The sequence below is a fragment of the Marmota flaviventris genome, chromosome 13 (assembly GCF_047511675.1).
Source record: "Marmota flaviventris isolate mMarFla1 chromosome 13, mMarFla1.hap1, whole genome shotgun sequence".
NCBI classification, from domain to species: Eukaryota; Metazoa; Chordata; class Mammalia; order Rodentia; family Sciuridae; genus Marmota; species Marmota flaviventris.
In genome coordinates, this window is record NC_092510.1 from 98,229,278 (window position 1) to 98,245,089 (window position 15,812).

At 55.7% G+C, this 15,812-nt stretch overlaps 1 protein-coding gene across 2 annotated transcripts; it reads right to left on the reverse strand.

Moving 5' to 3' along the window:
- Positions 1-1,606: 1,606 nt before the first annotated feature.
- Positions 1,607-15,439, reverse strand: Crat (carnitine O-acetyltransferase). 2 transcript variants are annotated; one of them, XM_071601044.1, is made up of 15 exons: positions 15,224-15,439; positions 13,131-13,268; positions 12,169-12,432; positions 8,981-9,099; positions 7,739-7,792; positions 7,030-7,195; positions 6,565-6,739; positions 5,772-5,950; positions 5,109-5,209; positions 4,636-4,755; positions 4,355-4,477; positions 4,131-4,266; positions 3,723-3,785; positions 2,877-3,014; positions 1,607-2,413 (listed from the first exon to the last, which is right to left on the reverse strand). In XM_071601044.1, exons 2-15 carry the CDS (start codon positions 13,155-13,157, stop codon positions 2,198-2,200), a joined length of 1,881 nt encoding a protein of 626 aa, XP_071457145.1. In that variant the 5' UTR covers positions 13,158-13,268; positions 15,224-15,439; the 3' UTR covers positions 1,607-2,197. The 2 variants fall into 2 exon arrangements, with proteins under 2 accessions (XP_071457145.1, XP_027798870.2); XM_027943069.3 differs by lacking the exon at positions 13,131-13,268.
- Between the last annotated feature and the right edge of the window lie 373 nt (positions 15,440-15,812).

A 15,812-nucleotide genomic window follows, 5' to 3' on the forward strand; every position in this document is an offset into this window, starting at 1 on the left:
GGTATTTTTTTTTTTTTAATTTTGGCTGTAGATGCACACATACCTTTTATTTTTATATGGTGCTGAGGATCGAACCCATTGCCTCACACATGCCAGGCAAGTGCTCTACCTCTAAGCCACAACTCCAGCCCCTGAACTAGGTTTTTAAAGGCCTAATAAGAGAGGGACCCAAGGATGGCCCTGAGATGCAGAACAGCTACACCCTCATGGGAGGAGGAATCAAAAGTTACCCCTAATCAAATGGGTGTGAAGGCCTGTGAGGTCCCCTGGGGCCACTGAACCTTGACATTCAATTAAGCCAACTTCAGATTAGTGGTGACCCAGGAGCCTTGTAGATTTAAAATTAGTTATCAACTTACTTTTTTTTTTTTTGGTATTGGGCATTTAACCCAGGGGTGCTTTACCACTAAGCTACTTCCACAGCCCTTTTTGTTTTTTGAGACAGGTTTTCTAAGTTGCTTATGACCTTGCTAAGTTGCTGAGGCTTGCCCCAAACTTGTGATCCTCCCTGTCTCAGCCTTCCTAGCCAGTGGGATTACAGGCACGTGCCACTGTGCCCCAGCTAATTATTAAATACTGCTTTAAATCACCATGGAGCCTATGGTCTGGGGTCCATCTCTTGTTCCGTGGGGCTTTGGGCAAGTGGCATCTATCTAGCCTTATCAGGAAAGGAGAAAAGAAGGCCACAATGAGTGTCCATCTTCACAGGTGAAGGAAAGATTTGGTCAGACCTTAAGGGCCTCAAGGCTGGATCAGTGCCTGGTGTACCAGTTCCTTCCTGTACTGCCCTCTCCTGCTTGAAATCCAGTTTCCACCAATAGCCACCTTCATCTCCATCCCCTGCCCTGGGTGGATATGCTGCGGGGCTGGGGGCTTAGCCACACATGTTCCTCAGGCTCTGACCTGAAGGAAATAAGTGTGCTCTCTTGGAATTTCTGTTCTGCTACTTAGTGTCCTGGTAACCTTAACTCTGAGCTTGTTTCCTCATCTGAAAAATGGAAAACCATGGGCCACACCCGATGGTCGCAGGTTGGTCGGGCCATGAAGTGCCTCACATGTTGCTGCCCTCCTAGCCCCAGTGCACCTGCTCCTGGCATTCCATATGTGCCCACTTGACCCTGACAAGATGCTCCACTTCTACTAGGTGTACGGGGTTGAGGGCAAGTACGTGGTGCTGGCAGGTGGCTGCTTCCCCGGTGTACCCCCAGCAGGTGTTTGCCCTGGCAGCAGTGAGGGCTGGGGTGAGCTGGGGCAAGCATGCCTGATCTGCTACCAGTCCTGCTGGGCTCCATGGAGGGCAGCTGGACCAGCCTATGGGCCCTGGGTGTTGGCCACCCCACCCCGCCCATCAGACCAGGGCCTCATGGTGCCACTCAGCTCATGGGACTTGGGAAGGCCCAAGCCAGGACAAGTGGGTGGAGAGTTGATGAAGAACGTGGCCCTGGGTGTGGCACCATTCTTGGCTCAGCACCTAAGGTCCCAGCTGGCCCTTAGCTCCCTGAACCCAAGGACTCCTCTGGGGACCCTTTTGGGACACCATTTTTCAGACAAGGACAGGTGGAAGAAGGCACCTGTCCCCCTCCTTTCCCCTCAGCTGAAAGACCTCTTTGCCAGCACATTTTCCCTTTATTAATTAATTACCTGGTGTGCTCGTGTTTTACAACTGTGAAGTGATTCAGGGACCATGCTGCATGGAAGCAAGAGGGCCAGGGCTCATGAGTCACCTTATCCAAAAAGACCATAGCAACCGTGTTGTTGATGGTACCTCAGGGGGTCCCCTTGACCCGGAAACCTTGCTCTCTGGCTCCTCAGCTCCAGATCATCCTTTGTCTTCAGGTCCTTGAGAGCTTGGAGTTCAGAGTACAGACCCTGACCTGGCTATGGAGATGGCAAGGACTAGCCAGAGCTGAGCTAGGAAAGAAACGGAGCTCTTTCTAGTCTCCTAGTATGGTAAGTGCTGGGCTAGACTGGGTCCCTTCTCCAGGGGATGATTCGCTGGAGGCCTGGGCCTTAGGTCCTGCTCAGTTCTGAACTGAGCCCCAGCTCAGAGAAGGCACTTGCTTGAGCCTGTAGGACCCCCAAGAAGATGTGTTCAGATCCTGGGGCCAAGGGCAGAGGAAGCAAAGGAATTGAGCCCTGGAGGGTGGCTATCCCCAGATGGGATTGGCTATGGCACTAGCAGGCCTGAGCACAAGGCTCAGAGTTTGGCCCGGGGGTGGTTCTGAAGTAGGGTACGCATGTCCAGGAGTGCCTTCTCCAGGTAGTGTGCCATGCGGGCAGCGTTGGTCTCAGCACAGCTGTTGTAGGCAGACACAGAGAAGTTGATATGGGCCTCCATGGGGTTATAGCAGATGCCGTAGCCATCGGGGACCACAGGCCCAAAGAACATGACGCAGTCTGTCTTGGCAGGGACCTGGGGACAGTGGATCAAAGCTCTCATCCCTGGTCCATGGTTTGCCTCCAATCGTGAGGAGGCACTAGCCTGTCTTCTCTTCTGTCTGCTCCCACCCTGCTCTGCTGCAGACACCCTCTCCTTATCTCCAGCAGAGGGGGACTCCCTCTCGTCCTCCAGGGTGCAGTCATCTCCTCTGGGGAGCCTTCCTAGGCATTTCCTGGGGTGTGGGGGATTGTAGCTGCTCCCTCCTTTGCCCTCCCGACCCCCAGCACTTCCCATAGAGGGGAGCAGGCATGGTGGTCTGTCCCTTGCTAGTCCAGCATCTAGCACAGATTGACCCAGATCAGGTGTTTCTATCTGACCAGTGAGTGAAGGAAGCCAGTTTTCTTAAGGAGCTCTGACACTACCTCAGCCTGCCTAGGCTGCAGTGTTGCCCCTGTCCCCACCTCCTTGGGGACTCGAGGCTTTGGCAGTGGCCCACCTGGCTGGTGGAGAGGTTGAAGTGCATGGCGATGGCATAGGAGGTGTCCATGAAGATGTCAGGCATGCTCACTAGGTCCTCGATGGCCTGCAGCTTCAGGCCCAGCAGGTGCCGGTCAAAGGCTTCTCCACGGATGGCCTGTGGGGAAGGGGCTGTCAGAAGCAGGTGAGGGCCAGGAGCAGGAGAGGGCTATGGTAGCACTGCCCCTTCCAGCCACTAGTCCTTGGGAACCAAGACATCAAAGTATCAAGGATCAAGGCAGGAGAGGAAATTTCCAGATGAGGAAATTAAGTCCCAGGGAGGGACAGAGATCTGGCCAGGAGGCAGGACAATGTGGGATTTAAAAGCATGAGCCCTGGAAGTGGGCAGCTCAGCCCTGTCCAGGCTGTGGGGCCTTGACAAACCCTTAGGTTCTGGAGCCTCAGTGTCTTCCATCTGTGGCAGAAAGCAGTAAGATCTAGATGACAGCTGCATGTGATGTGAGCAGTGTATGGCACAAACAGGTGCCACAGCTAGGATGGGCACCTAGACCATTAGCTCCCTGGCTGTAGCCCAAGCTACTGGAAAGCAGGAAACGCATCGTTGCTGAACCACGGACACCCTCAGCATCCCACAATACCCAGGGGCCCGTGCTAACTCTGGAACTGGGATGAGGGCAGTTACCAGGTCCCCCTTAGATTCCCCAGCTTCAAAATGGGGCTATTGCTCTGGGTGTTCCAGAGCTCAGGGAACGAGTGCTTCTCGTGAAAGGTTAGCAGCCATGTAATGCAGGGATGAGAAGAAAGATGGACAGACAGGTGGGGGATGTTAAGGGACAATAAGCGGTGATACACTGGGCTCACTCACCCTGTCAGTGTAGGCTCGGTGGGCTTGCACAGCCTTCCGCAGTAGCTCCACCTTCTGATATTCCTGGTGGGTGTGAAGGTCAGGGAGAGCTGAAGCACTGTCCCTTCCCTCTTTCTCCTCTACTTCGTAGCCCACTCTCTACCCAGCACTACGTTCCCAGCTCCTTCAGAGCCGAGTACTGCTATCTCTTCAGTCCCCAGCCCCCAAGGCCCCAACATAGGGATGACTCCCTTTTCCCTCTGACTATCAGAAAGCTCAGAACTAAATCGATGCTTCATCTTCTGTTGGATTCCCATTGCCCACCATAGGGCTGGAAGAACACACATGCGCAATCCATGTGTGATGGCAGAATGAACAGGAAAGGAGATGGCTCGAGTCCAGCTCACCGGCCCTTGCTAGATCTCTCACCGTCACACTGGAGTCATCAATAGCCTTGACGAAGGCCAGTGAGTCCATAGAGGCTGAGCGGATGGTGTCAGTGCGTCCCAGGTGAAACATGCGCAGGGAGGCACTTTCATATGTGGCACACGCCTGCCCGTAGATCCTGGGTGCGAGACATTGCTAAGCCCACCCTGAAAGGTTGCACCCCGTTCCCAGATCTCTCCTTTCTTCGCAAATAGGAGGTAGCACACCTGTAGTAGGCCAGCTGTAGGGCCATCTGGATGAAGGCATCAGGGCTCAGCTTCTCTGACTTGGGGAAGTCCTTTCCAAAGTGGTGGAACACCATCACTGTGATGTCCAGGTCCTGGATCATTCTTGGAAGGGGGACACAGGAGGAACAGGTGAGAAGCAGGTACCCAGTAGCCCCTGCCAACCCCAGGGAGGGACCCAGAGCACAGGGACAGGTGCCGGGACAGGCCTGCATGGAGCCTTGGGCTTGAAGGCTTGTTGGCCTTGCCCCTGCAAGACCTACATGCCAAGGTTCTGCTTGGCCTTCTCAATGTCGTTCTTGATCTCAGGGGTGATATTGAACCGCAGCTTCCTGGGCATGGGCAGAGGTACCATGGGGGACCGCACGAGCTCCGGCTTCTTCCTGCATGGGACATTGGGGGCTCAGGCTCATGCTGGTGCCCCAGAGCCTGAGTGTGTCCCTGGGACTGGGGTAGAGCGGTTGGGTCCCTGAAGATGGGGGACGAGTTCAGGGACAGTCAAATTTGCTCTTCAGAAAACTGCCTTTGCACCAGCTTCCACGCTGCTAAATGTAGGGACGCAAGGGACTTGTCCAAGGCCACACAGCAGGAAGTAGGGAGCCAGAGTTCCAACTGGCTCTAAGAACCATGTCCTCTGCCTGCTCCCTTTGAAGTAGATTCCCAGGTGAAAAGGAGAGTAACAATCCCCAAAGTTCCTACACCAGGAACTGGGAAACCAGAGTGTGACCTTACTCACGTGTACTCGATAACATGGTCCAGAAGGGCAACAATGGGTGGTCCCTCCGCTGCTGCATGCTCATAAACCAGGCCACAGGAGCCATCTTCTGCCACAATGAACTGTGGGGGGAGAAGGGACTCTGTCAGGCCCAGGTCAGGAGGGTGGTTCCTGACCCAGTCACTCCAGGTAGGTCTCATGGGAAGGGCCTCTCTGAAGTCATCTCAAGGGGTTGTGCTGTTTCTGTTATTAACGACAACTAACACTCGTAGGGTACCCTGGCTCTGCCAGCCCAGGCTGTCCGAAGCCCATCTCATGCTCAGCACAGCTCAGCCAAGCCTAGAAAGCCCCCCCGCCCCGGAGAATTCTGCCCCCACTATGTTAAAGGCGCAGGGAGGAAAAGTTGTGCCCAAGCCTGTACCGCCTGCCTGCCTGACCCCCCAGATTCCAGGCTCTCTGATGAGCCCAACCACTGTTCTGGGGCTGACAGTGGTGTGCAGGTCTAATAATGACAGGTTGGCTGCCTGGTAACTATGGTGGCATGGCATCCAGCCTGCTGGCTTCCTCTCTGCTTTATAAGTGGGAGGCTAGGGACGCCAGGTCCAGAGGGGCAGGAAGTCCCTAGGCCACAGTGGACCAGCTTTGGGTAGGTGTCTGGGGATCATGGCCCTGCCAAGTCCTCACCTGCAGTGTCTTGTCAAACCAGCGGTTGCCACTGTTGAGCTTGCTGCCGCCTCCGTGCAGCATTTGGCCAGCCACATGGTTGCGGTAGACGTCTTCTGAGACCCTGGGCACAGGCCTGTCCAGGCACACGGTGAAGATGCTCCTCTGGATGGAGCGCACGGACTCCCGGTTCACCTTGTCTGTGGGTAGTGGAAGGGGGAAGTGGGGGTGGGGAGACAGGGCTGAGTCCCATGACCTATGGTTTCCTGCCTGGAGATCTTCTGGCCTGTTTGCACCCCTTTGGGGGTGGGCAGCTCCCTACATTGGGGGATTCCAGGACATTCACTGAGTGCTGGGTGCATATTTGGAACTTCACCCCCAACAAGGCACTTCAGTCTTCCCCTGTACCCTCCCTGGAGGGCAGGGACAAACACCTGACCACCATGGACACTGGAAGTGGAAGCCCAGGGTCACACCAGGGGACTAATGTTGCATCAAGGATCCAGAGTGGGTGGTCTGGCTCTATGATGATGCCTTGACCAATATGGATTTGGAGCCTTAGGGGGACCTACGGGGATAGAGGCAGGCTCTGCAGCAGAAGACTTGGACTCTGATCCCAACCCGTTACTTAACAGAGAGAAACCAGCCTAACCAAACCAAGCCTCAGTTTCCTCATCTATAAAAGGGACCAACGACACTCTGATTTGAGAGGATCCAGTGAGACATGTGGCTGCCCCAGCCTGGTGCTGGCCCTGCTCACTGTGCAAAGAGGCCCTGAAGTATGGCCTCAGTGTGGGCCCCACCCTGGAGGCACCTTTGATGAGGGTATTGTAGGCTTTGGCCCATGTGTTGCGATGGTTGGATGTGAGGATGCCCACGGGCTCCTTATTGGCTTGCAGAGATGAGTTCCAGATCTTCTCCAGCTGCACAAAGATCTGATCCGAGGTGAGGGGTGTTCCGTCGCTGTGGTACACGTCCAACTCAAAGAACTGTGCAGGCAGAGGCAGGGGCTGGGGGATTTCGAGCAAGAACCGTCCTGACCCACCCCCCAGCCGCCTTTTGGCAGCTTGGAGGTCACAGTCAGTGCTGTCCCAGGGCCCAGCTGAGAGGATGGAGTCAGGCTCAGGGGAAGAAAGGAAGGAGATCCTCAGATTGTCCTCCCCAGGCTGGGCAGGCCCACAGTCCCTCCTGGCCAGGGCATGGAGTTCCGGGGCTGGTGAGCATCTGTGTTGGGAAGCTGCCTCCTGCTGCAGGGCAGGGCTGTGGCAGGGACACCCACCTGGTAGTTGTGCACCACAGTGATGTGCATGGGTGGCTTCTTGGTCTTTAAGAAGTTGACAACTGAGTCCTGCTTGGGGCCCGGCACTCGGCAGGAGGACAGGATCTGATAGTACTGGTTCATGCACAGTGGCTTTCCCCCCAGATACTCCACAGGCAGGGTCTCACTGTGGGGGAAGGGGAACATTGAGGGGTCACTGGGCAAGTAAACAGGGAGGCGGCCAAGGTGGACAGGAATCTGCTAGGGGCTGGGCCAGCCAAGTGGGAGCTTACACAGGGCCAGGAACCCCTGCATCCCTACTCACCCTCAGCATGAACAGGGGCCATCAGAGCTGGGCAGGGGTCAGGAGGTCTGTATTACTCCTGCCCAAGGGTCCCATTTATGAGTCATCTGGAAATTCCCTCCCTCCCGCTTTCTGGGCTTCGGTTTGCCACAGGAGATATGAGGCAGCAAGTCAATCTCTGGGGTCCTCTTTCTGGGATGGGGCAAGGTTACCTGGTGGTCCCAGTGGCTGGAGTGAGGAGGACCTAAACATTCTAATCCCCAGAATGTGCAGTCTCTAGCCCCCACCGAGGCTGGGTCAACAGGAAGTGAAAATGACTGGCCTCTGGGCCTGCCTAGCACCCAAGCTGACACATTGTGTGAGGGGTGCCACAGGCTCAGGCAGGCCTGAGCAGGAGTGGGACAGGGTTGGGGTAGAGCTGCTCACTTGTCAATCATGGCCTTGAAGTCCAACACACCCTCGATTAGTTTGGCAGCGAACCTGGAGGGATTGGTTAGAGATGTGAAACTGTGTGGACACTGAGGGAGGCCCAGGACACGTCGGATTGGGGCAAGATCACCTGGTGAGGGAGGGGGAGGCCTAGCCAAGGTAACCTACGGATTCCCTCTCCCCACTTCCCCCACTGCTTACAGAAAACTGGGGGCTCAGGCAGGGATCTCTGAGCCCCTCCACGAGAGGCTCTTCTGAGAGCTTTCTTCCTCACTCTCTAGAGGAGGGCCATCAGCAGGGCTCAGGGAAGGTTGGTGGCCTACGGTCTGACAGGACTTAGGTGCTAATCAATGGCAGCACATTAATGGTTAGTGGCATCAGGTCCATCCACCAAGGGTCTGAGGTCCTGAACCACAGGCTGGGGCCAGGAGAGGACGTATGCTGTGAAGTATCAGGCATGGAGGGACCTGAGGATGTGTGTGTGGAGGAAAGGGCAGCGGCTCATAGTGTCCCCTCTGCTAGGTCCCTTCCCCTCTCTGAGACTCTCTGTCCTCCCTGGGCCACTGGTCTCAACTTGGCCTTCCTCCCTGGGTCATCTGGGCTTATGAAGAGGGGTTTCCTAGCCCACACCAACCAGCCCCTATACCTGGGGCCTGCGGTGGCCTCAACATGCGCACCACTGGCTAGGGTTCCTGGGCCTGAGTTCCAGCCCTTCCCCAAGTGCTTTGGTCCATTGTGATGTGGAGATTGAAACCCAGAGCCCTGAGTATGTGAGGCAAGTGCTCTGCACGGGGCCACACCCTCCTGTCTCACCCTGGCCCTTTAAAAGAAGCAGGTGGCAGCATCGAGTGGCTGGCTCTTGAGCAGGAGATCCCTATTGCTGGTATTTTTATCTCTGGTAAGGACTGTAACGTGGAAAAGGGGACTGTGTACAAAGGTCACCCCTGTGGCCAGCTCAGGAGATTGGGAAGGAGTGGACTCAGTCCCAGGTTTGAATCTCTGACCCTGGAGGCCCTGCCTCCTATCCTGATTAGTGGTCTTGGGCAAGTCCCTTTACTGCTCTGAGCCTCAGTTTCCCTATCTGTAGAATAGGGAGGATGCTCCCCACTTCACAAGTCTGTTTGTAGGGATACAAGATCAGGGTTGGGTCCTTCCAATCTCCTGGGGCTTAGACTTGGTGCTAAAAACTGCACAGCCCTGCTGCTACGTCCTTGCCCCACCCCAGCCCCTGCCACTCACCGGAGCTGACCCTGCAGATCCACAAAGTCCTGCTTGGGCAGCACAACTCCAGGGCTGGAGTAGATGACCACAGGCTGGCGGAACTGGAGATAGGCTGTCTTGAGCCACCACTCAGACAGCTGGACGAGGACCAGAGTCTGGTTAGGAGAGGGGCATGGGCACCTGATACCCTTTCTCCCCAGGGCCAGGGACCTGGCTGGCCCCATGCCCTCTGCCCTATATCTGCAGCCCAGATTTTCCAAGTGAATGCTGAGGTTCAGAAACCCTCCACACCTCCTTAAACCTACCATCTTCCCCTTAGCCTGGGCAATTAGCACTGCCAGGAAGGAAACCTGGGGTGGTAGGGTGGCAGGAAGGTAAATGATTTTTTTTTTTGGTGTGTGTGTGGAGCTGAGATTGAACCCAGGGCCTCTGACATACTGTGCAAGCACTCTCCCACTGAGCTGCATCCCCAGCCCTTTATTAAAATTTTATTCTGAGACAGGTTCTCACTGAGTTGCCAAGGCTGGTCTCAAAATTGTGATCCTCCTGACTCAGCTTCCTAAGTAGCTGGGATTTTAGGTGTGTCCCATCACACCTGGCTCAGTGAATGAGTGTTTGACCATCCCCAGCTGAGAGGTTTTCTAAGGAGACAGGGATTTGATGTCAGGACAGCTCACAGGTCCTGTCCTCCTCAGTAGCCTCAGTTTTCTTGGTGTCAGACCAGAAAATAAACTTTGATCTCAAGGTCAGAGCAATCTTGACCAGAGAGGAAGGGTAATTACTGTGCTAGTGACAAGATATGGATGACACGTCCTTAAGATCTATCCTCTGCCCTGGGGGTGTGGGGGGTCTCTCTGGGGACTGGCCATGGGCATGATATTAAAGGCTATCTTGATGATGTGGACACTCCTAGGTGACTGTCCAAGGTGTCCCTGAGAATTCTGTGCTGATTACAACCCCTCTCCAGCACACACTGCCCCCACCACTGTGCACCTCTCTGCAGATCCCTCAGACCCTGGAGACCCAGGCCACCCCCTGTGCACCCTTGTCCCATTCCAAGCAGCATCAGGAGGTACTTCCTCAACACTTACTCCCCTTGAGGAACTGATGGCCTATGGCACCAGGCCACTTGCCTTGGATCCTTGGCAAGAGGGAAAGGGGAGGTGACTTGCCTTAGGATGAATACTGGGTGACTGCTGTCGCTGACTCACAGCCTAAGGACTGGACTCCTGAGTCACGCAGGTCTTCCTGTGTAGCACAGTGCCTCCTGAGAGCTGCTGTGAGGCTCTGGGCTTTGGTCTACCTCTCTGGGCCTTGGTGTGCTTTATGTACAGGGAGGGACAGATAGAAGCTCCCTCACAGTCAGGGGTCTGCACTCTCCCAGGGATCTCAGAGCCTTGGGCTGCACCTTGGGAGACAGGAAAACCTACTGGTATGGCCCTGTGAGATCCTGTTAGGTGGCATCAAAACTGCTTCAGGAGCTCTGAGTGTACAGGCCCTATTCCTTGAGCCAGAAGCTTTGGGTTGAAGGAGTCCCTGGCTAACACAACTGGAGAACCAGTGGACTCCAGACCCTCCAAGGTCCTACCAGGGCCAAACCCTGACTCTAGAATCCAAGGCCTTGACCTGCCAAGCCTCAGTAAATGCTGCCCCGAACCAACTCCCACCTGCCTCTCACCTCTGATGATCCCTGGGCCAGTTTCTATACCTCCCACCTCACAGTGCAGTTGGCCCTCTGAATCTGCTGGTTATGTTCACAGATCCAACACCTCAGTATGGAGAATATTTGAAGAAAAACCTATGTTTGTACTGAACAAGTACAGACTTGTTTTCTTGCCTTTATTCCCTAAGCTACACAGTGTAACAACGTTTACATAACATTTACATTGTATTTGGTGTTGTAAGTTATCTAGAGGTGACGTATAGTACCCAGGAGAACCTTCATTGGTCCTATGCAAATACTATGCCCTTTCCTATAAAGGACTTGAGCATCCTCAGATTTTGGTATGCACAGGGTCCTGGAGTGGATCCCCTATGGATACTGAAGGACAGCTGTACTTCACAGGAACAGAATCCAGCACTGGTTCTGTCCCAATCAGCTTCTCCCTTGGTCGTATCCATTCCTGCCCCTAGCTGCTCAGGATTGGGACTGCACCCCCACCCATCAGTTAAGTACCAGTGATACTGCCATCCAAACCATCCTGGGCCTCATGACTCCCCCTTCTCCCTGCAATGCCAGGCTGAGGCCACCAGCATCTCCCTGGGGGCAAGTGCCAGCCTCCCACTGCCTCTGCTCTCAAGCTTGCCTCCCTCCCAGCAGCTGGGATCACCTTCTCTCTTTATCTTGAAGTATAAGAACAATATAGGGGCTGGGGATGTGGCTCAAGCGGTAGCACGCTCCCCTGGCATGGGTGCGGCCTGGGTTCGATCCTCAGCACCACATACAAACAAAGATGTTGTGTCTGCCGAAAACTAAAATGTAAATAAAATTAAAAAAAAAAAAAAAAAGAAGAAGAATAAAGAGGAAGGCACAGGCACCAGTACAGACATGTGCCACACCAACACACATGACAGTGCAGCTGCAGAACAGGACAACTGACCCCTGGCAGGCACATTTCCTGTCCAAGACTATCCCACTGAGCTCAAGTCCATGTTCCTTCTACTTGACTTGCCCTGCTCTTCACTCCACTGTAGGCTCTGTCCCAGGCTGTTGTCACCGCTGCCCTAGTCTTAGAGCAGTTCCTCTTCCTACGGCTCTCCCTGCTCACCCAATATGAAGATGCTGCCATTCATCAGGCCACACTTGCATCATCATCTTTCTTTTGTAGTGCTTTTGGAACCCAGGGCCTCAGGCATGCCAGGCAAGGGCTCTCCCACTGAGCCATATGCCAGCCCTCACCACCTTCTTTTATTTCCATGGAATTTCCCTGCCTGAAATGACCTCACCCACTGACCTGCAACCTGTTTACCACCTTTCCCTCCTCTCTGCACTTTGTCAGTATCAGATCTGAGAGGCTGGTTACCAGGTCTTTCTTGCCCACTCAGCACCTGCTAGTGTCAGGCCCAGGTAAGGGCTCAGCAAACTCTACATTGCAAATAAGTGAAGACTCTGGGTGTGTTGCTGGCAAGAGGCCACAGTGAGGGGTGCTCAGGAGGACCCAGAGCTCTAGGAGCTGGGGACCAGTGCAGCCTACCATCGCACTTACCCAGTTCTCGGTTTTCTTGGCCCTGCGTTCCAGTCCCTTCTGCAGGCGTTCCCCTACACCCCCGGAGGTCTGAAACTCATCCACCAGCTGCTTGGTTTGGGCCCACTCCTCCTCACTCACAATGGGCTGCAGTGCCTTGAGGTAATGGTCCAGGGACTGCTGAAGTGGGGGCACAGGCAGCCTCGGCAGAGCATCTTGGTGTGTCTTGAAGCGGCTGGAAACCTTCGTCAGGGACGAGGGCCTGAGGAGGCCCAGGGGCTTCACCTGTGGGCAGCAGAAGACCTGCTTATTCTCTTGCAGGCTCTGAGCACCTGAATCTCCCAAAGTTGCAGTCCTAGGTAGGTGCTTATGTGACCACCCCTGAAGGCAGAGATGGCCTCATGGGTGGTGCCTGCCCTGGTCTCCCAACCCTTGAGCTACAGGTGTCCCCGCCTCCCAGGGGCCTGCAGCTACACGCAGGGATGGAGGAGGGTGGGTGTGGCCATTGATCCTGGCAAGGCTCCAGGGACCCCAGTCAGGATGAAAGGTGCTGTTGGAATGGTAGAGGTGAAGGGCCTCCCTGCTGTCTGGATGCACAGGCCCTGCCTTCTTGCTCTGTGAAGATGAATCAGTAGCAGAGAGCTGACAGCCCCCTCTCTGTGGTTCCCATCTTCCTTTCTCCCACCCTTTCCAGGTTGAGAAATAGAAGGGAGAAGAAAATTAGACAGCCAGACATTGAGAGCACCCCTGGGTGAGGCCTTGGCCTCAGGATTTCTCCTGCCTGTGGGGTGGGAGTAGGGGATATAAGGGCAGTGCAGTGGCGAGAGCTGAGTGGCCTGGCGTGGAGGGTGAGAGGTGGTAAAAAAAATGTGAGAAAGATACACAGAGGAATCCAGGAGACTCTGGAGGTGGCAGAAAGAGAGACAGGAGGGTCCCAGGCTGCTGGCTGGTGGCAGGCAAGCGGCAGAAGCTCCATTCCATACCTTTTCTCTCTGCTGCCCGTCTTCCATGGCAAGACTGAGGTTCTGAGCCCTGTCTGTCTGCCTTGGCTGGATCTCTAAGCCTAACTGTGCTACCAAGTGGGTGAGCAGAACCTACCAAGAGGCAGCCACCTGCCCGGGCTGGAAAAAAAGACAAGAGCCAAGATTCAGGGGAGAGGCAAGATGGTAATGGTGATGGCTATGGTGACATCTGGGATTGAGACACTGACGGGTAAAGCTGCCAGACTGAAGCAGCTGCTCCACCCTCCCCAGCTTCCTCAAGTGGAGGAATGGGGAGCAGGTGAATGGGCTGCCGGTGGTGGGCAATGGAGTAGCAGTAAATATTTAAGTATTTTTCCTTTCTTCTCAGGATGGGCCCAGTGCCAGGGAGGCAGGCCAAGAGGTATTTAAAAATCCACCTGTCAAAATCTATGTAGATCTTTTTGATGGGGGAAAACTTGACTGGAGGGCAGAAACTGCCGGGCTACTGAGTCACAGTAGCTCTGAAATCAGTAGTGAAATTGGGGTTGATGCAAGTGAGAGACACCAGTCACCAGTGAGTAGTGGCTGCCAAGAGCCCCATCCATCCCATTTCTCTCCTGGACTAATGAGACCCTTCTGCACCACCCCTCTACCAATGTCTGGTGTTTCTTCCTCACTGTGGCTGGTTCTGCTGGGGGTGGAAAGTGGAGAGCTTTTGTTATTTAAAATAAACAAAATGGGCTGGGGATGTGGCTCAACGGTAAAGCACTTGCCTAGCACTTGGGAGGCGCTGGGTTCGATCATCAGCACCACATAAAAATGAATAAATGAAGTAAAGATATTGTGTCCAACCACAACTAAAAAATATATTAAAAAATAAACAAAATGACACTGGCTTTGGAATTAGGGTAAATTTGAATCAACAGATCCAGGGGGACTGGCCAAGTCCCCCCTTGCCTCAGTTTCCCCAGCAGTAGAGTGATCAGGTCAGTATGGAGGATGACCTAGAGGCCCTCTGTGGGACAAAGCACAGATTTCTTGCAATGGAAATGGTGAGGTGGAGACTCAGGTGCTGGAACACCTTGAAGAGTCTCTTTAAGTCTGAGTTCCAATGTGTATCTTCAGCCACTGGCCTGGAGTGTCTGTCTGGGAAAGAACCAAGCAGAGAAATGCTTGGATCAAAAAGGAAAGGAACCCAGCCAGCACATGCCTATAAGCCCAGCAGCTGGGGAGGCTGAGACAGGAGGAACCGGGAGTTCAAAGCCAGCCTCAGCAAAAGGCGGCTCTAAGCAACTGGGTGAGACCCTGTCTCTAAATAAAACACAAAATAGGGCTGAGGATGTGGCTCAGTGGTCGAGTGCCCCTGAGTTCAATCCCCAGTACCCACCACCACCCTGGCACCCCCCAAAAAGGGAAGGAATCCATATCAGGATAGCAATGGGTGAGACCCTGTCTCTAAATAAAACACAAAATAGGGCTGAGGATGTGGCTCAGTGGTCGAGTGCCCCTGAGTTCAATCCCCAGTACCCACCACCACCCTGGCACCCCCCAAAAAGGGAAGGAATCCATATCAGGATAGCAATATCTGGGCTGCCTTCCGGGGAGAATAGGGTGGCTGTGGACAGACTGGGGAAGTGGGCTGGTGGGGAGAAAGGGCATGGGACTGCCACTTGCTGTCCCCTACCAGTTCCAAGGACTTTGTGTGCAGCTCAGCTTCATTCCTCCAACGAGTTTGTCTAGCTACACACAAATCCCGAGGGAGGGGGCATGTGATACACACAAGGAGACGATCAACTGTAGAACTGGAGAAGTGACTCAGGCCTGCGCAAGGGCGGCTCAGTCTGAGCTCCTGCGACAGGTGCCAGTCACCGTAACCGAGGGAGCGAATGCGGGGCTGCACGTTCCCGGTCCCTCCCAGCTTGGCTCCAGGTCTCAGGGTGCTGCCTGAAGCCAAGGTCTCCGCCGACTTTTGCAAGTGGCTGTCACTGCGCGCCCGGGACGCGGGTTCGCTCCCGCCTCTGCCCTTGCCCCTCCGCTTCCTCCTCGGCCCAGCCGACACCGCCCGGCCTCCCGCCCGGTGCCGGGCCCTACGGGCCGGGCGCGGCCGCACTCACCACGGTCCTGGCGGCGAAGGCTAACATGTCTGCGGTGCGGGCACCGACACTCGGTGCGCTCCGCCCCCAGCGCTAGGCAAAGTCCGCTCCGCAGCGGGCAGTGTGGGTCCCCGCTAGGGCTCCGGGGCCAAGGTCGCCGCGTAGCCGCCGCCCGCGGTGAAGGCGGCCCCGCGCCCACCCACCGGGCCCGCGGCGGGCTGGCGGCCCGGGAGGAGGGCTCTCGGGCGGGGCCTCGGGCGGCCGCGGCCCCGGGCTGGCCGGCCGCGAGCGGCGGGGCGGGGCGGGCGCTGCTAGCGGTCGGGCCGAGACGCGGGCGGGCGGGCGGCCGGCGGCACTCCGAGCGCGGGGCGGACGGGCGGGGTCGGCGGTGCGCTTCCCCACGACCGCCTGGCGTCCCGAGGAGCCGCTCGCGCGTGGCAGGGAGGCGCAGCCATGTCGACGGAGTCCTGTCCTCCGGGGTATTCGGGCTCGGCGCGGCCTCACGCACCAAGATGGCCGGCGGGCTCGCCCCGCAGAGACATGGCTGCCGCCCGCCGCCCCGCAGAGACATGGCTGCCGGCCGCGCTCGCCGCGGCGGTTGGCCGTTGGC